This window comes from Hibiscus syriacus, unplaced genomic scaffold (genome assembly GCF_006381635.1).
Source record: "Hibiscus syriacus cultivar Baekdansim isolate YM2019G1 unplaced genomic scaffold, ASM638163v2 tig00110239_pilon, whole genome shotgun sequence".
NCBI lineage: Eukaryota > Viridiplantae > Streptophyta > Magnoliopsida > Malvales > Malvaceae > Hibiscus > Hibiscus syriacus.
The window spans coordinates 2,964,841-2,985,726 of NW_024062641.1; the positions used below are offsets into that span (position 1 = coordinate 2,964,841).

The following is a 20,886-nucleotide window of genomic DNA, read 5'->3' on the forward strand; positions in this document are numbered from 1 at the left end:
TGGAACAAGAGAACAAGTTATTTACTATCTCAATAAGAAATTCACTGACTGTGAGACTCGATATTCCTCTATCGAAAAGTTGTGTTGTGCTTTAGTATGGACTACTAAGAGGTTGAGACAGTATTTGCTGTATCACACCACCTGGTTAATATCAAAACTGGATCCTTTAAAGTACTTGATGGAATCAACGGCTCTTACTGGAAGGATGGATAGATGGCAAATGTTGTTGTCTGAATTTGATATAGTCTATATGAATCATAAAGCAGTAAAAGGAAGTGTTATTACCGATTTTTTAGTAAGTAGAGCATTAGAAGACTATGAGCCAGTAAAATTTGATTTTTTAAATGAGGATTTAATGAGTATATTTACTACTGAAGAAGATGCTCCAAATAATGAAGCCTGGAAAATGAACTTTGATGGTGCCTCAAATGCTGTGGGACATGGAATTGGGGCAATACTAGTTTCACCGGAAGGATATCATTATCCTTTTACTAGTAGGCTCGCCTTTGAATGCACTAACAATATGGCAGAGTATGAAGCATGTATCTTGGGTATTCATACTGCAATTGAGCGCAAAGTTAAAAGCCTGGAAGTATTCGGTGATTCTACTCTGGTTATTTATCAACTTCGCGGGGAATGGATGACTCGAGACTCCAAATTGATAGAATACAATAACTTGGTGATGGATTTGATCAAAGACTTTGAAGAAATTTCTTTTACTTATCTTCCTCGTGAAGAAAATCAAATGGCAGATGCTTTAGCTACGTTGGCAGCCATGTTTATGGCCGATGATCAATCTCGAATGATGCCCATTCGAATGAGTATACGAGAGGTGCCATCTCATTGTTGTAACATTGATGAAGAAGAGGAAGATGGTCTCTCATGGTATTACGATATTCTCCAGTATGTGAAGTATCAGGCTTACCCAGTTGAGGCAACTGAAAATGACAAACGGACCTTAAGAAGATTAGCAATGAGGTACGTTCTTGATGGAGATATTTTATACAAAAAAGGAAAATATCAGATGCTTTTGAGATGTGTGAATAGAATTGAGGCTAAGAAAATACTTGAGGAAGTTCATGAAGGGGTTTTTGGAACGCATGCAAATGGATTCACAATGGTTAGGTAAATCATGAGGTTTGGATACTATTGGCCCACTATGAAAGGAGATTGTATTAGATTTGCTCGAAGATGTCATAAATGTCAGATCCATGATAACCAAATACATGTTCCCCCTTCACCACTTCATGTAATGAATGCACATTGGCCATTTTCAATGTGGGGCATCGATGTCATTGGGGCAATTTCACCAATGGCTTCAAATGGGCATCGTTTTATCTTAGTGGCCATCGACTACTTCACCAAGTGGGTTGAAGCTACTTCATATGCTAATGTCATAAAAGGAGCAGTTTGCATATTCCTAAAAAGAGAAATCATTTGTAGATATGGAACACCTGAAAGGATCGTTACAGATAATGTGTTGAATCTGAATAATGATTTAATGAAGGAAGTTTGCACAAAGTTAAAGATCAAACATCACAACTCAGCTCCTTACCGCCCAAAAATGAATAGGGCAGTAGAGGCAGCGAATAAGAATATCAAGAAGATCATCACAAAAGCAACTAAGACATATAAACAATGGCATGAGAAGTTACCTTTGGCACTGCTTGCTTATCGCACATTTGTTTGTATATCTACTGGGGCAACACCATTCTCTTTGGTATATGGGATGGAAGCAATTTTACCTGTTTGAAAATCCCTTCTCTGAGAGTATTGATGGAATTGAAACTTGACGAGGCTGATTGGGTACAAGTAGGTTTGATCAATTGAATTTGATTGAGGAGAAAAGGCTAAGAGCTATTTGCCATGGCCAGATGTACCAGAAAAGGATGATATGAGCCTATGAAAAGAATGTCAGGCCTCAAGAATTTCATGAAGGTGATTTAGTGCTAAAAAAATCTTCCCTATGCAAAATGACTTTCGAGGGAAGTAGATGCCTAATTGGGAAGATCCCTATGTTGTAAAAAAGGCATTCTCAGTAAGAGCTTTGGTGTTAACAGAAATGGATGGAAAAGATTTTCCTAATCCTGTGAATTCCGATTCGGTCAAACGATATTACACTTGAAGAAGAAGAAGAAAAAAAAGGGAAAAATGAAAAAAAAATGAAAAAAAGAAAAGAAAGAGAAAAGAAAGAAAAAAATAAAGGAGGGTTCAAGATAAAAACCCAAAATGGGCATCTTGAAACCAAAGGAGGATTCGAGTTGAAAATCCGTAATGGACGGCTTGAATAGTCATAATTTGAAATGGCGGATTCCCTCGAAAGCCTAATAGTTAAGGGAAAGACTCTCATACTCACACATCTTTTATACGATCTGAACCTTCGAAATACATGTCAACTTTCAAGAAAGATTTGGGGTGAAGAAATAGAAGGACTCGGCATTTGATATTCACTGTATTTATCATTTGTTCTTCCTTTGTACTTACTTGTTTCTTGTCCCCAAAGGATTGTATTTCTCATTGCCTCTTTTCAATGAAATTTTTTGAATTTGATTCATTGTCCTTGCATATATTCACCAAATTATTGATCAATGACAATATCGATTATTATGCCTTACTCTGAAAAGTGTCAAAGTATGGGGATTTCAAAATAGGTGTTCACCAGAGAGCACATACAAAGATACGCTCCCATAAATAATTAAGCAAATCATTGAAAAATGAGGGTTTAAATCAAAGAAATTAGTTTCAACATAACTTTACCTTCCCTGGGCAAAGAAGTCCCAATTTAAAGGCACACAGTAAGGAGAGGCTATTTTGATCGAATTTGCTCAGAAAATCAACTGGTGGCTAAAGAATCAACAAGGCAAGATAAACTTTCTCGGGGTAGATCAGAGGAACCAAGTCAAGGAATATTCAACAAGAGGTTAAGAAAGTAACCGCAATCAAAACCCAGACATGGGCGAACACATAAATTTCACCTACTCTTATCAAAGAGCATGATAGATTCCAAATGCCAGGATCGAACTGTGCATAACCCTTTAAACATGCATTTAGGTCATCTTTAGGGCATATTTCCAACATGAAATCATGGCATATGACCATTTTTTACAGGATTTTCAAGACCTGTTTCATTATTGAAGCAGTGAATCAATCATCATCAACCGACCAGATCTCCTCATCACGTAGAAGTTGCGTCAACCTTAGATAATCGGTCATCCTCATCACGTAGGAACCGTGTTATCTACCTTATCAATATAGATGACCATACATCCTCATCATATAGGAGCCATGTCACCCATGATAACCAGCCGTAATCATCACGTAGGAACTGCGTTATCATTCCTAAAGATGGCTTGTCATCCTCTTCACGTAGGAATCTTATCATCCCCCGACCAGACCTCCTCATCACGTAGAAGCTGTGTCACCCTTAGATAACCAAACTTCCTCATCATGTAGGAGTCGTGCTATCACCAAAATTTACATAAAAACGACCAGAATTCTTTATCTCATATGTGAAGCGTTGTCCTCAAATCATCAAATTTCAAAGCAAAAAGAAGAACCAGGCAAAAACACATTGTCTTGTCATATTTGCCCTATTCTTGTTAACACAAGAATGTGCAAAGAGTGGCAGCTATAGACACCCGTTTTTGTTTGACTTTTTTATTTATTTATTATAATTATTATTATTATTATTATTATTATTATTATTATTATTATTATTATTATTATTTTCTTTATTAACAAAAATTAATTACATTTGTTACAAGCATTAATTTGCAGCCCAGTTACAAACTGTTAACCCAACAACATATCAAACTAACCCACTCAAACCTGTTCAAGCCCAATTACAAAGCATCAAGCCCAGATTCGATCCAACTCAGCTCACCCGGGGCACAGACACACGACCCAACCCAACAACAATACCCAGACACATGACCCGAAGATCATAACCGACCTGACCTAAAACCCTAAAAACATTAGGGTTTCCTGGAAAGATCCAATGCCGCTCAATCTCATCCCTTGATCTGGACCCAAACCAATGGTCTAGATTATGGGCCATTTAGGGTTACAAAAACCCTAGTCCCAGATGATTACTGTCACTGCCACTGCATGTTGTCGTTGTCGCCTCTGATGCCGCCATCATCCTACAGTGACAGAAGATCAATGTCAATAGTGAAGAAGGGACAACAAATCAGAAAATAAATAGAAAACAAATCTATAGGATATCTACAATATGACAGATTTGAATAGGATAATCATATCCATTTTGTTTCGGGAACCCAAGTCATCAAATCAACCAAGGAATGGGGAGGGGTTTTCTTTAAAAAGAGGAGGAAGAGATTTGAAAAATATAGAGAGAAAGATATTAAAAAAATAGAAAAAAAAAGAGAGTAAAAGAACGAATCCAAAACTAAACCTAAACTTACCCTTGAGATCTGCCCGATAGCAGCCTCATCGTAATTAGGTGACCCCTATTGAAGGTAAAAGCCCTTCTTTTCTTTAGGATCGGTTAGGATTCGGGGTTAGATGTTTTTATAGATTTAGGTAAGTAAAAAGGGGGTTGTTGTAGGAGGTTGAGTAGTTTCGCTCCCCGTGGCCACCAATCTACAGTGGTCGGGGAGCTAAGGTTTTTCATCTTCGATGAAGGATGAGGAGAGAGAGTGGTGAGGAAGAAGAAAGAAGTTAGAGAGTTTGGGGTTTTCTGGTTTTGAGAGAGGAAATAAAATGAAAAGTGAGGAAACTTACCGAACTAAAGGCCTTCGGTTTGGCCTTCTATGCAATGGTCCAAACGACGCCGTTTGGATAAGGTCTTAGGGGATATTTTATGTGCTTGGTTAAATTACATCATAGGGGTTTCCGTGTTTTGTAAAATTTGTTTAAGGGTATTGTATTTTATTTGTTTTGCACTTCATTCCCTACATTTTGTAAAGTCTATATATTGGTCACTATGTTGGTATTGTTAATATTTTGTACGACATTTTTGAAGTTCACATTTGGATCACTATTTTGCTGTTTGGTTTAAATATTGAATTTACACTGTATGTTTTCCTTTTATTATTTTATTCCTTTGTTCATAATACATTAAATGGTAATTTATACTTTTAGTACATAGGTTGTTCATACTGTACTTTGTAGTCACTGTTTAAGCTTAGTGTGGGTGATTTGCTTAATTGGTCACTGTTATTTCATTTTATTTTGGTTTAGATCCTTTGTTAATTATATATTTAATATTTTAGTATTTGGGTTGATTTTTATTTTATTTTATTTACTATTTGTCTTGTTTGAGTTAATATTAGGATATATTCATATAAATATATATATATATATATTACTTAATGTACATATTATTATAATAATTTTCAATTAGTTTGTGATATTGTGGTTAAACTTAGGTGTGCTTTACATATTTAGTTTTCTTAATATATACATTCGAAATTAATTTCAAGAACATTATTCGTAGAACGGGGGTGCAGAAAGAACCATTTGATCGAAGTGGTGCAATCCGATACAGCTTTCTAGTGAAAAAGAATTTTTAAATACAAATATCTTTATGTCAACTTAAAATTAAAATATTAATATTTCATTTTATTTTATTGTTCTATTTTTATAATGTTTAATGTGTTAACTGTTTTTATGTTAATATTAATGATATATGTTTTAGATAAATAAATCATATTTTATTTTCTGCCCATTTCGATATTATTTGGTGGTAATTCGAAGATAGAATATTCTTTACGGATGAGAAATAGGCGAGATAGCTTTCCCGATGAAGGATTGCAAATCTCGGGATTTCTTATCAAGTGAAGGATTTCTTTTATTTTAACTAATATTCAATAAATAGATCGGAATTTTACTTTTGATTCTAACTTTAAGTTCTACCATTACGACGGTATATAAGTGACTAAGGGTCTGTTTGTTTCCCGTAATTGGAATTACGGAATTGGTTTTCCCCGAATTCCCGTGTTTGTTTCACGTAATTCGTTTTCCGGAAAATGTTTTCTCGTGTTTGTTTCACGTAATTCGTTTTCCGGAAAACGTTTTCCCGTGTTTGTTTCACGTAATTCGTTTTCCGGAATGTAATTCATTTTCCTAGTAACAGAATTTCCTTTGTGTTTTCTGTAAAATGACTTACGGATTCATTTTCCGTAAGTCATTTTCTGAACTTTTCACTTCAAAGCAAAAATACTCAAAATAATTTTATTTTATGAATTTAATATTAATAAAATATTTTAATATCATTTTCATCAAAATATTAATTATTAAAATATTTAAAATATATTTATTAATATTTATAATAATATAATATTATATTTTTAATATTATATAAAATAATCAATTATATTATAATAATATAAGATATTATATTTTTTATTTTAATAATATATAATAAATTTTTTTATATATTTAATAATGAATAATATTATTTATATATTTCAATAATATTTTAGTAAAGATATTAAAATATACTAATTAATATTTTTAAAATATAATATAGTACTATTACTTTAATAAATAATTAATATAATTTATAAAATTTTATTTCACTAAAATATACCGAAAAAATGTTTAAATAACATCTTCCAAACATCATAAAACGTTTTCCATATGTTTTCCAGAAATGTAATTCATTTTCCAGAAATGTAATTCATTTTACATAAATGTAATTCATTTTCCAGAATTCAAATTCTAGTAATTCATTTTCCAGTAATTCAAATTCCAGTAATTCAAATTCCAGTAATTCATTTTCTGGAAAACCAATTACAGCTAAACAAACAGACCCTAAGTACCGATTTTTTTTGCGTTGTTAGTGTTTATCTTTTCTACATGCGTAACCGACTTCCGATCCCTAAGATTTTTCTGATAAAGCATACTAGTATTTGTCTAAAAATCGATTTTCCCTAAAATTATTTTTAAAAGACGTTTTTAGGTATTCGACCTACCTAACCTAAAGGTCGATAGCGACTCTTTTTCATTTTAATTTAAACTAATCCAAAATCACCTATTTTTCAAAATAAAAGTTGTAATTATTTTTTAAAAATAATATTTATTTTTCAAAAAAAATGGTTATGACTCTGATCATCCGTAAATGATTGCACCTCTCATCATATGACAGCTACTCACCCCTTATTATAGAAATGAAATGACAAATCTTTGATCACACAAAATGATACAATCGCTCCTATATCTATACACATTACTATATGAAGACAAATATTAAAATATATATTCTTTGGCATTTTTCGTTCGACCCTTTTGCTTTTTCATATTTTAATTGGAGTTATTATTACTTTAGTGCTACCGAAACATGAAGAATGTAACAACCAGCCTTTTTTCAAGAAATTGGATCTTCCATTTCCATGGAAACTGAAACTTGTTTTTCTCTAATTAAGCAATGAAAATCCATATACAGTTTAAACTTGTCAGTCAAACGTAATTTATGGAATAATACAAATGGTGGTGTTTTCCAGTTTTTAAGGTTACAAAGTTATGCAGATCACAGGTCATGGAAGTTCACAGCTAAGGTCAAAGTCAGTAATTTTGAAAGGTAAAATCAAGGAGAAAAGAAGATGACAATCAGCTTTTGCCCTTATTTTATCTGAAGTTCTAGCTTAACTGCTCTAACAGGGGAATAATATATATGCACACAAACATGTTGAAATGTGGCATGCACAGCTATTTTTTGTTAAGAAAATGAATTTGTTGATTAAGGACATCCTCTTAGAATATGTGGACAAGAGCAAGGTTCATTGCAAAGAACCTTCCTCACACCTCAACCCTCTTTCTTTTTTCTGTAGAATTAAATAGAGAGTGGGCAGGTAAATTAAAATGCTTCCTCGGTTATTGTACTTGATTCTTCTTTCCAAAAAAATCTGGAAAAGAGAATTACTAGAAGAACAATTGAGATGTCACTTTCAAGGGACGAAACAGAGAATTAAGAAAAGGGGGAAAAAAAAGCTGGTGGGGGTGAACTTTGTCTGGAATTGCAGAAAAACGAAATTAAAGACAAAGCTGTTGAGATGATACATGTCTAAAAGTTTCTCAAAGCCCCCACTAGTTAGTGTAAGTAATGATGATAAGCAAAGTTTAAAGATGAAATTAAGACAAGACTGTTTAGTTTATTGGTTAGTGGGCGTGCCTAAAGTTGAGTAAAAGTTATCGACTTTCCGGTGGAAGATTTCAAGCTTTCGGTAGTAAATTCATCCATCACTCTAATTTATTATTCCATTATGCTTGTGTAAAAGTGCTTTTCTATTAGACTACTGTAAACTAATGTTATTTTAATCAGAAATACAGTGAAAGGTCATGATTGGGTATTCATTAAGCAAATTACCCACCAGGGCCACCCTTTTTTTGTGCTTTTGATGAATTTCATAGCCTTTTTAGTTTTTTACACTGTTTGCCTTCATCATTGGACCCTTTGGATCTTTGGGTATTGATTAACACACAGAATAAGCCAAACATTGCATGAAGCTGAATAATTACTTGCGATCTTAAATTGCCATAGAAGAAGCAAGGAACTGAAGGTAAAAGGATATTGATATTTAGAGCAGTTGAAATGAATTTTCCTGTCAGAGGGGGAAAAACGCAGAAAATGGAATATAATCAAAGTTTCTTTTGTTTCTGAAAATGAAAAACCTGGATATACCAAAAATCTGTTACCAACTCAGCAGGACATTAATAGGAGCTCTATTGTCTCTGAATTCCGTGGCTGCGCTTGCCAGTTCTTGTTTTAGGTCCTCATAAAATAATATCCTTTCATAATTAGAATGCACTTCCATTTTTTACCAAGAACATAATATACCCATAATTGCACATATGATTCAGTGTAAAACAGCAGCACCTAGATGCAGAAAGAAAATAATTCGTAGATTGGGGGGGAGGCAAAAAAATGGACAAAAAAACAATAAAAAAGAGCACAATATTCCATAAAACATGTTTAACTTACATTTACTCCCACAAAACCTGGGAAATTTTATCGCTGTACATCCCATATTAGTTAAAAATATGGATCCTGATAAGCCTACATATTCGAATATCGAGATAGATTATGTTTTAACTCACTATTTTTTGTCTAATAATCTCTTAATTCTTAACCACAATTGACATGCACTTATCTTTCCTCCCAGTGTAATGGGCGATGTTTTCTTGCATCAGAGTTTTCTTTTTCTCAGCGATGAAACTATCTATTATCGACCGAAACTCTTCATTACTCATCTCATCCATTGATTTCCTAGGTGGCTCGGCGCCTGAAACCATCAGCTGTCGACTGATCATAGCCGTCTCCGACCTCCGAAACATGCGGCTTCGCTGGGTTCGAGATTCTGGAACCTTTGATCGACTTCTTCGGTACTCCTTTTGTTTAATCACTTCGGTTGGAGGTGTACGGTTCTCCGTAGCTGGTTGTCGTTTTTTAACTGGGGAAACGGAACGTTTTGTCTCTGTAACTGTATCACAGCCACCGGCCGTACGTTGCTGCTCTACTGAAGAAACTAGAGCAGCTGCATTTTCCATCAGGATGATTTGTTTGTCCACCGTGGTCTCTTCCTTGACAGGTGCGGCGGTGGAGGCGGCTGATGTGGGCACACTACGGAGGGAGCTAAGGTACTCATCGTATATATCAGGACTGGTGGTTGGTTTCCGGGACTGATTTTGGTTTGATAAAACACAAACAGCAAGGATGATGATGTTTACAAGGATAAGTGGTTTATTAAAAGTAGAAACCAAATATCGACCAAAATCTCCAGCAACCTCGACGGTGGGGAACAAGGACCACGACAGCAAAATCAAAACCAACAAAAACCCGATGAAGCTAAGACCAATCTTGAAATTCCACTTCATGTTATACTTGCGTAAAGCATCTTCTTTCCGGGCCATAACATTATTAAATTCAAATGAAGCCATAATTGTTTAAAGACAAACAAGGAAATGAAGGGGCTGAAGGTTTAAGGTTGCTATCAAGAGCATCAAAAGAGAAAACAAGGAAGAAAAATATGTTCCAAACGGGTAGCAGTAATATTTTTGTTAGATACTTGGAAACTGAATTATTTGAATAGGTCCGAGGGCCATTATATATAAGTAAATTGTCTGCTTTTCTATTTAAAAAAAAAAAAGTGATGAGAAACATATGATTATTGAATAACACACGAGTACTGAAGAGCTAGTGAACCACAGAGTGAGAAACAGAACCATGGCAGACCCACGCGTGTTGGGCGGGATCGAGTTAGGTTAGGTGGTGCGCGGACTATTGTACACCAGAGGGAAACTGACAACTCCCAAGGGTCCCAGTGCGGCATCTATTAATATTTTCTTTTTCCTTTTTTTATGGCTGTGTCGCATGTCTTATCTTCCCTCCCATTATCAAAAGTAAAAGTGGGTTCTCGCTTCTTCATTTCTTTGTGTAATTCTTTAAATTGATTTAGAAATTACTGTTAATATAAGTAGTTTACTTATTATCTATACAAAAAAGAGGTGTATTTATTATATGTTTCCTAATGAAGCGTTAAACTCTCTTTCCATGTCCCTTAATCGGTTTTAGGTTATGCCAATAATTTACAAAAATCAATTCCCTTTTGCAGCTTCACATATAATCCAAGTTTTTGTTGTATATTTATCGTCTTATAACTTATGAAGGTTAATTTATTGAATTTTTGTTAGTTCATTGTATGTATATTGCTTTATATTGGTATAATGTCAAATTTAGGTCTCTTACCTTTATCAAAATAATTATATTGATTCTTATTTTTTTAGAGTATTTTGACCTCCAAAGATTCATTTTAGAGCCAAGAGACTACTTCATATATAGAAATGGTTAGTTAACAAATGATTAACACTCTAAAATAAGAGTATTTTTATTCTAAAATGAAACATTAAGGCCAAAATACTCTAGAAATAATGAAAAATGACGAAAGTGATTATCTAATTAAACGTTAAGACCTCTTTACCCTAAAATAAAACACTAGGGACCAAAATGTTACAAAATAAAAAATATATAGATCAAAATAATTATTTTGATAAACATTGTGATGTCATTTTAACGTTATGTTTTATAATCTATAAAGATTAATATTTATGAATTTATGTTAGTTTATTGCATAAACATGTAAGATTTATAATTTATTAAATATTGATTTTGAATTTGTATAAGCTTCTAGTTGTTCATCAAAACCATAGTTTTTAAAATCGATTCAATAATTTACTAGAAGTGTAACTAAGTGTGACAGTTGTAAGGTTAGAATGATACTGTAAGAGGTCGATAATGTTGTGGAGAGGCGATAATGTTGGTTGAGCAACGACGATCGAATTTTAGGAGAGGAATTTCGGGATTTTAAATTAGATCAAATTTAAGGATTCCTAAATATTAATGATTTTTGACCTATTTTGAATTAAGATCAATTTGATAAATATGTAAATTTTAATGACTAAAATTATTATTATATCATGTCATTTCAACATTTATGTTAAATCAACAATCAAATCTAACGACCGATGATAAAAATAATAATATAATATTAATTATGTTTTAAAAAATAAAACAATTAAATTGTCAAAACAATAATACAATAATAAGTTTACTAAATGTGGGTTGTTTATTTTTTGTTACAAGAACAGCTCGTTTATTAACTAAGAATGTAAACATATATTTGTCTAAATCTCAGCTGCTCTCCCCTTTTCTTTCTTTAGGTTTGTGTATTTTTATAGATAAAATCAATTTTTTTATTTTATTTAACTGAAGGTGACATTGAATTTTGATTTTTATTGTCGTCCATTGGTTATCATTTTTTTTTAAACTTTTTAATAAGATATCATTTTTTTTCAAACTTTTTAATAAGAATAATTTTGCATTGTGGCTCATTTTTTCTTGGTCTTTGTAGTACATTTTTTGTTTTCTTTCTTGATAGCTTGGTCGTTCTTTTTATTTTATATTTTCTCAGAGTTGGATTCAACTGCTTCATGATTGATCAAGATGGTGGTACTTATTTGTAAGAGAAAATAACTTCAGTGACCGAAAATGCCTTATAATATACGATTTTAACCAACTTTTTTTGGATTTGCGAAAATAACCAACAAATTCGCAACGCGATCTCAAATTCGCAACACGAACTCCAATTTCGCAACTCAGTTTTGAAATTCGCAACTCGAATTTCTTTTTCGCAACGCGATTTTCTAAATTCGCAACGCGAATTTGGAATTCACAACACAGAAGTCAAATTCGCAATGTGCGTTTATTTTCGCAACGCGAATTTTATTTTCGCAACGTGAATTTTATTTTCGAATTCGAAACACGAATATTAATTTTGCAACACAAATGTAAACAATATATCCCATAAATCGCAACTCATAACCTAAAACCCTACATCGCAACTCACTCCTATCTTCATCTCTCACTCTCTATGGCGACATCCGTCCCCATCTCCGGCGACATCCGTCCCCATCTCCGGCGACATCCGTCCCCATATCCGACGACCCCCCCTCCATATCCATCTCTCAGAGCCACGCTCTCACAACCATTCACGGCCACAAATGGAAAATCAACCACCGAGGGTTAGATTTTTTTAATTATTTTTATTTTGAAAGTTTTGTATTATTATTAGATTTTTCATATTTAAATTAATGATAAATTTACTCGTAATTTCAATATATAGATTAACCTTTTCACTTAGATTGCTTAGTAAATTCATTCGGTTGCTGTCAATACTGCTAAACTGTTTAGTCTTTAACCCTGTGAAGTTAGTATTTATCTTTTGGTTGAAGTAATGCAATTCATTCAAGTTTCAATTTGCAGAAGAATAGTAGCTTTTGAAACTTAAATTCGCAACACGAAAATCGCAACGCAATTTTAGTTTTCGCGTTGCAAATTCCGTGTTGCGAATTTCATTTTCGAGTTGCGATTTTCTTGTTGCGAATTTAAGTTTCAAGTATAAACTACTCTTCTTCTGCAAATTGAAACTTTAATGAATTGCATTACTTCAACCAAAAAACAAAGACAAATATTAACTTCACAGTGTTGTTAATTTAAGTTTCAAGAATAATCTACTACTCTTCTAGAATGTTGTCCTTGAACATGCACTAAACCTATATGTTGTCCTTTTAACATTGTTTATACTTCTGGAATGATATCTGATGCATTTTGTGAACAATGATAGAATAATGACTTGGGTGAATATCGGGCTAGTTTGAAACATATTTGGCTATATTTTCCCTGTTTAATATCATGTCTGTTTATTGTGTATAATTTGTAGTTTTTGGTATATTATTAGTATTATATCTAACTTGGTATGTTTATTGTTTTTGTTAGGAATTTTTTTCGGCTGCATTGACTTTAAGGAATAAATTAAGCCTAGCCACTACAATTGCGTCGACACTTACACCTATCCAAAGAAATTTGTTTGAGAATACTTGTTTTGGGCCATGGCTGAAAGTACAACATCCAGGTGGAGATGCTATGTTGACTCATTTGTTTCGTCAGACCATGACTAATGATCTACCCGAGGGGATACAACGTGGTGATGAGGAGATATGGTTTTATTTTCCACCGGCGTATACTCGTTTTGGGCGGGAGGAGTTTTGCTTAGTCACTGGTCTACGTTTCGGACGACACGATGAATTAGGTCCATATACTAGTCATATCGCCCGCCCATCATGGTTATTTCGGGTTTTTCCTGAGCTGGCAAAGGTGAAGGCCACTTTACACGTCGACGATTTGAGAAGATTACTTCTTAAAGATGATTTTACTTGGATGGATGACCTTGATGTTGTCCGTGTATGCCTTTTGTTACTTTTCTATACCGGATTTTTAGCCAAAAAGGGCAGACAACCAATTTCTCAGGATTTAATATTATTGGTAGAGGACCTAGATGCATGGAATGTGTTTCCGTGGGGTTCATATCTATGGAAAACTACCTGGAAAAAATTATCGTCTGCCTTTGAGGATCGTCGTAGTTTTCGTGGGCATGGTTCCAAATACACTTTGGCAGGCTTTATTTGGGCCTTTAAGGTAAGAATTTCTATATAATGTTTCCAAAATTAATTATTTAACAATTACTAAAATTAATGTTTGTGTATTATATTGTTTGTAGATTTGGATATTTGAGGCATTTCCCAACATGCGTACTTATGCCATTAAGAATTCAAATGATATTCCTAGAGCTATTACTTGGAGGAGGATCCGACTGTTGGATTGGGAAGATTTACTATCATATACGATGATGAATAATGTAAGTTAACACAAATACTACCATATATAAACAAGTTATTACTAGTAGACGTTGACTTTGTTTGGGCTTTTATATTGTTAGGAGGCAAACTATCCCTTACAGACATTGACACCCACAGAGGATGAGCTTGCCACTGATTGGTGGCAAGCTAGTAGGCATTTTTTTATGGGATGGATGATGAGCACCCCCACTTCAACACCGAGATCCATCACCTGATCGAGTCTCTTCTTTACTTCGACACCGAGATTCATCACCTGATCGAGTTGATTTTACACCTCGACACCGAGAGCCATCACCTATTCCATCACATCATCGAGTCTCTTATCCACCATCACCTCATGATAGGCGACCGACAAAGATGCCACGATATTTATCTCCCCGTTCTCCACCTCCACGGGATGAGTTAGGGGAGTTACGTGATGAGGTCAGTGCTTTACGTGATGAGGTCGGTGCTTTACATGACGAGAATGGTGCATGGCGTGATGAGGTAGGGTCTTTACGTGGTGAGGTAGTTGTTTTACGTGATGACAATGGTACTTTACGTGGTGAGGTATCTGCTTTATGTGATGAGGTTGTTGCTCTACGTGAGATTGTTTCATCGTTACACAATGAGGTTAATACTCTACGCAATGAGGTTAGTTTGTTTAATTTTATAAGAAATATTATACTAAAAATGCAAATAGCCTTTTTTCGGCATTATTTATTTATTTATTTACTGATTTATGTATTAATTTATTTTTAGCGGCCCGATAAGGTAGGTGCTTTACGTCGGGTTTTTCTTGCACGATGGGGTTCACGCATCAGACGTCGTGGACGTGCCATTATGTCTCCTTTCACCCCAATAGTTCCAAGACTGCGTAAGAAGAAGCTCGATCCACCTACCATTGTTCAGGATCCACCTACCATTGTTCAGGATCTACCTCCCATTATTCAGGATTCACCTGTCATCGTTCAAGAGGCCCCTCCCATCGTTCAAGAGGCCCCTTCCATCGTTCAGGATCCACCTCCCACCGTTCAGGATCCACCTCCCACTGTTCAGGATCCACATGGCATACTATGTCGATATATTGGTAAACCCCCTCTTGTGCTCGGTATGATGGATCATAGTTGGCTTTCGTATCAGTTACCGGCCAGTACCATTCCTCAGCACGAGATATATACACTACTGGACACAATTATGGATAATACCATTTGGGCTAAGACCGCAGTTGATTTTTATCTACTTGAGTGGAGTCAGGGGTGCTACACTGACATATTCAAAATCGACAATACACATTTGTTTCTTGAGCGGTCTTAGTGGGGTGTTTTATTAGGGGTTGAAGAGAATGACTATTTCGAATAGAGGTAAGTATTATATTCTTTTTATATTGATTTTGATTTTTTTTTAAAATTTATTAAATTCACTAATATATGTATTTTTTTATAAAACAGCATATTGATGCATAGGTGTCACGTCTTCTGGTTCTAAGGAAATTGAAGAAAATCAAAAAGACGCGATGGACTATTATGCCTTCGTCTTTTCACGCAACTCACTTGAAGGATCAGAGAGACGCTTCATATTCGTTGGGTAATGGCAAAGCTATCCTTTATCCTGCGTGGTGGGAGGTCGATAAGGTTAGTATTTATTTTTGCATATTTAAAGGTGTTCATAAAATTTATTTGATGTGCGCAGTTGAAGTATTAATATATTATATTGTAGGTGTTTATCCATGTTATGGAACGTCGTCATTGGATTCTCGTCGAGTTTCAGCTCCCATCCCTGAAGACGATAGTATATGACAGCATGCTGAATTACATACCATTGTCTGATTTGAAAGATATTATTTGTAGGGGATGAAGCGATCTTTTGGCTAAATACTTGGATGCGATTGCTTATTGGACTAATTTAGGAAACAATAAGCCAAATAAGTTAAAAGTTACAATGATGAGAGACGAGACAGTGCCACAACAAACGTCGGGAGCCAAAGGGGATTGTGGTCCTCTTGTATGCATGTGCTTGAACATATGATGAGATGAGGTAAACAGTTTCTACCTCTGACAGATAGAGATAGAGGTGCAGTAGGGTTGTGGTTTTGGCATTATATGGCTAGAGAGATATATGCGAGACGTTGCCTACCTGCAACCAGGTGCTGAAAGTGTGCATAAACAACCATTTGTTATTGGTAAGTTTGAGCAAGAGTTGTTAACCTGATACTCTTGTTTTAGATGAAATATTGATTAAAAGTAGTTTGAAAATTTTTGGTTAAGTACCTAGAATTCAATAATTTCAGCTCATATTTGTTGGTTTTGGATGTGTTTAAAATCTCATGGCCATAACGTTTCTGCAGGTTAATCCTTCCAGATGTTATAATTTCTTACTAATGTCTGTAAGCTCCCTATTGTTAGGAGCATTTGGATGTACTGTCTGGGGCAAATTGATATATCAATGTGCTACAAAGTGTAAATAAAAATTGTTTTTTTGTTTAATTGATTTGTTGTTTAATTTCAATCTGCATTATGTTGAAGGCAAAAAAGACCTGTTGAAGGCACACTACCTTTAAGAAAATCAAATTCACAACGCGAAAATAAAATTCGCGTTGCGAATACGATTTTCGCATTGCGAATTTGAATATCGAGTTGCGAATTTGAGTTACGAATCGGAGAAGTTCACAATAACCATCTTTTTTCTAGTTTCAATTCAAGCACCTTCAAAAAGATAACAGACAACAATCTGATAAGTGATAACAACTGAACAGATCATAGCAATGTTCAAACTCAAGTTACTAATGCATGCCTAACTGAAAATGTATGCATTCACACATAAAATACACATAATACAACGTTTGCATTTAAAAATCACCTAAGTTAATAGTCCCAAAATATGAAGGCGGTTGTGATTGGGATTTTGATTTGGATTTTGATTCATTTTGCTTGGTACCATATGAGCTTTGGATTTTGATGAGGATCCATATTTTGGTAGATAAAAAGATGATTGTGATGACACTGGTGATCCACAGGTCAACCTTGTATGACCACTTTCCTTGCACCGACTACATGTCGATATCTTCTTCTTTTCACCCTTATACGGTATACGATAGTGATTTTTTGGTCGGCCAGGTAGCCTTCTATCCATGACTGGTGGCAAAATTGTTTGTAAGTTATCTGGTATGTCCCACTCAGAAAGATGTGGAATAGGGTAGACAATCTCGGCATAAGTTTGTCGATATACTTCTGTAGTGTAGCAATCCATAGTGTATGCACTTGAATCATCTTGGTTTAGATGAAGAGCAACTTTTATAACATGGCCACACTAATAACCAGATGTTTGTCATTTCATACAACTACGCATCTTTGTATTTAGATCGACAAGCCCATTTAAGTCATTATTCAAGACTTCAAACAAAGTGTTTGAACATGGTTCAACTCTCCATGACGTTGACTTCACAACACGTTTCATTATCTTTTTTTTCAGTCCATGGTGTAACACGACGTTCCAATGTTCATGTAAATTTAAATAAATAATACTTAGTAAAATATATTAAATATGATAAGTTACGAATTTAAAGAAATAATACATGCATGGTTTCTTTTCTTGTAGTACCACTGTTGAATAGAGGCTCGAAAAAACTCCATTAACATAGTAATAGGTAATTTCTGAGAATAACTACTTAGAGCGTTGATTGATTCTGCACTATTAGACGTCATGAAACCATATCTTGCTCCAAGTTGATGTACTCTTGACCATCTTTCAAACCCGACATCTTCTAATGTTTGAGCACATTGAGGCAAAACACGTCTTAAACAATTTATATGCTTATTAAAATCCACTTCCCGATAAGCTTTTATAGCCTTCTAGTATGTCCATTCGTGATTTTTTATACCAGCATACCTTGATTTTAGATTTATGTACAAATGAACACCACAAAGTCCATGAAAAGCATCTGGGAAACACCTTCTAATAGCATTGTCAATTGAGTTTTCCCTATCAGATATGATTGTCAGATTGCTAATAGGACCTATACAATCCCTAAGATGCCCCATAAACCATGTCCATGAATCAGAGGTTTCAGATTTGCCAACCCCGTAGGCTATTGGCAGTATCCCATTGTTAGCATCCATGGCTACTACTAATAAGTTTACTTCAAGGTATCAACCTTTTAAATGTGCTTCGTCAACTATAATAACTGGGCGCATGCAAGTAATAAACGAACGAATCTACAAAATAATATACACAAGAAATATAATCATTTAAATGTGAAATGCATGTAACTAACAAAAATGAGTCAACAAAATTATATTCATTTACTAACTGCAGCACCAATGGCGATAAACAGTAACTCAAAACATCCATCTCTATCTGTTTTGATATGAGTTACCGACCCAGGATTTTTCAGCTTTAAATTGTGACAATAAGCCGGCAGTTGGGAAAACGGTGCTACTAGCGACCCCCTCAACAATTCCAAGGCATAACATTTGGCTCTCCAAGCTTGAGAATATGAGATACTAATCTTGAACCGAGCATTCATGTCAGTCATTATTTTATGTCCCCGATATACCATGCCATTCAAAAACATTAACTAATCCAGAAAACCACCCAACACCTTTTTGTTTGTCTGTCTATGGTGAGGAAAAACTTGGGTTCTTGAACATGTATGTTTATCAATAAAAGTCCTAACTTGAAACATTTCACAATCTTTTATCCTCTTTGCAATCATACGCCACGTACAGTTTTTGTCAATCATACACTTTGTTTCGAAACGATCTTTGCTTGATTTGTTAACTTTTAGTTGATAGCCATCTTCCACACATTTCATATACAAAGCTATCTTCAAGTCTTCCTTTGTATCAAAACAATCATCTTTCTTGATACGAATAACTTTTGTGTAACAATCAACTGCTATCTTTACCAACTCTTCTTCCGGTATCTGAAGTAATTCTGGCATATTCCAGTTATACTCCCGTGGTATTTTCTTCTTTTATTTTCTTCGGGGACTTCTTCTTCTTTTTCTTCTTCAGGATTATATGAATTACATAATGAATGTTCAACATGTTCATTCACAGCCGTAACTTCCTCCTCATTATCCTCAACAACATTTTTCATCATCAAAATTCGTGTATTGACCAATATCAAAATCATTACACGCAGGGTCTGTTTCTTCTTCTGAAACATCATCAAAATCCGAGTATTGACCAAGATCAAATTCCGGGTATTGACCAAGATCAAATTTCGAATACTGACTAGTACTCACATTTTTTTCTGTTGGCTCATCATCGTCTAACTGGTCAATATGAAAACCGAAATTTGGTGTTGAAAGTTGATTGGGATTTGGATTAGGGAAAGGTTGTGGGTTTTAAGATTAGGTTTGATATTGTGTTTGGTATTGGAAATGTGGTGAAACAAAATTTTCTTGGTGATGAAATTGTGGTGGAACCATGAAATTTTAAGGTTGATAACAACGTTGTACATTGTGAGCACCATAAACTGGGGCTGAATAACTTAGTTGATTACTACCCGTTATTGACCCAACTTCACTACTTCTAGGTTCAACAACATACAATATAACATCATCTTGCGAAACACTAATGTAAGCAATGAATCGTTCAACATCTTCATTGTCGGTTAACAAATAAACTTTACATTTTCTCTGATAAGATAGCTTAAATCCACTTAGAAGCTCTAAATTCAATTTCTTTGAAACACGTAACATTAGAGTTTCATAAGTTAACTTTTTTAATGACAGTTTTAGTTGAAGATTCATGGGTAAAGTCATATATTGTAAAACACCATTAACATTCTCCCATGACCCTCCATAACACAAATCTATCCAAACATGATCAACATTATATGATTTCATTCTACAAATTGTAAATTAATTTACTAAACAAACGAGTTATAAACTATATATCATCACTAACTTAGAGGAAAACATACCTTTATTAAGTTGATAGTTGATAATTTGGGAGAGAAATCATTGAAAAATTATATAGAAATAAAATTATGTAAAACAAAATTAGAGATGGGGAAGGATGTCGTTGGATGTAAGAACGAATGTCGCCGGAGAGAGTGAGAGATGGAGATGGAATGAGTTGGGATTTAGGGATTTAGGTTATGAGTTGTTGCTGCTGCTGTGTAGTTTATATACCCAAAACATTTTTGTTGCGAAAATAAAAGTTGTTGTGAAATTAAAATTCGTGTTGCGAATTCGGAAATCGAGTTGCGAAAACAAAATTCGTGTTGTGAATTAGAAAATCTTGTTGCGAAAAGGAAACTTGTGTTGCGAATTTAAAAATCGCGTTGCTAAAAATAAATTCGCGTTGCGAATTCGCAACGCAAATTTGGAAACTGCGTTGCGAAATTGGAGTTCGTGTTGCGAATTTAAAAATCGCGTTGCGAATTTAGAAAATCGCGTTGCGAAAAAGAAATTCAAGTTGCGAATTTCAAAACTGAGTTGCGAATTTGTAAACTATGTTGCGAAATTGGAGTTTGTGTTGCGAATTTGAGATCGCGTTGCGAATTTGTTGGTTATTGTCGCAAATCCAAAAAAAATTGGTTAAAATCGTTTATTATAAGGCATTTTCTGTCACTGAAGTTATTTTCTCTATTTGTAATTATGTTGATCTTCTATGCTATGGATCCTCGAATTGAATTTGGATACACGATTTTGCCTTCGTTGATAGTTTCTCACGACGTTCG

The 20,886-nt window shown here is 34.4% G+C and overlaps 2 protein-coding genes across 2 annotated transcripts; one reads left to right on the plus strand and one right to left on the minus strand.

Annotated features, from left to right (window-relative positions):
* The first annotated feature begins 745 nt into the window (after positions 1-745).
* LOC120114674 lies at positions 746-1,129 on the plus strand. Its single transcript, XM_039135496.1, has one exon. It carries the CDS (start codon positions 746-748, stop codon positions 1,127-1,129), a length of 384 nt encoding a protein of 127 aa, XP_038991427.1.
* Positions 1,130-9,081: 7,952 nt separating this feature from the next.
* On the minus strand, positions 9,082-9,900 carry LOC120114675. The gene has a single exon (XM_039135498.1). It carries the CDS (start codon positions 9,898-9,900, stop codon positions 9,082-9,084), a length of 819 nt encoding a protein of 272 aa, XP_038991429.1.
* Between the last annotated feature and the right edge of the window lie 10,986 nt (positions 9,901-20,886).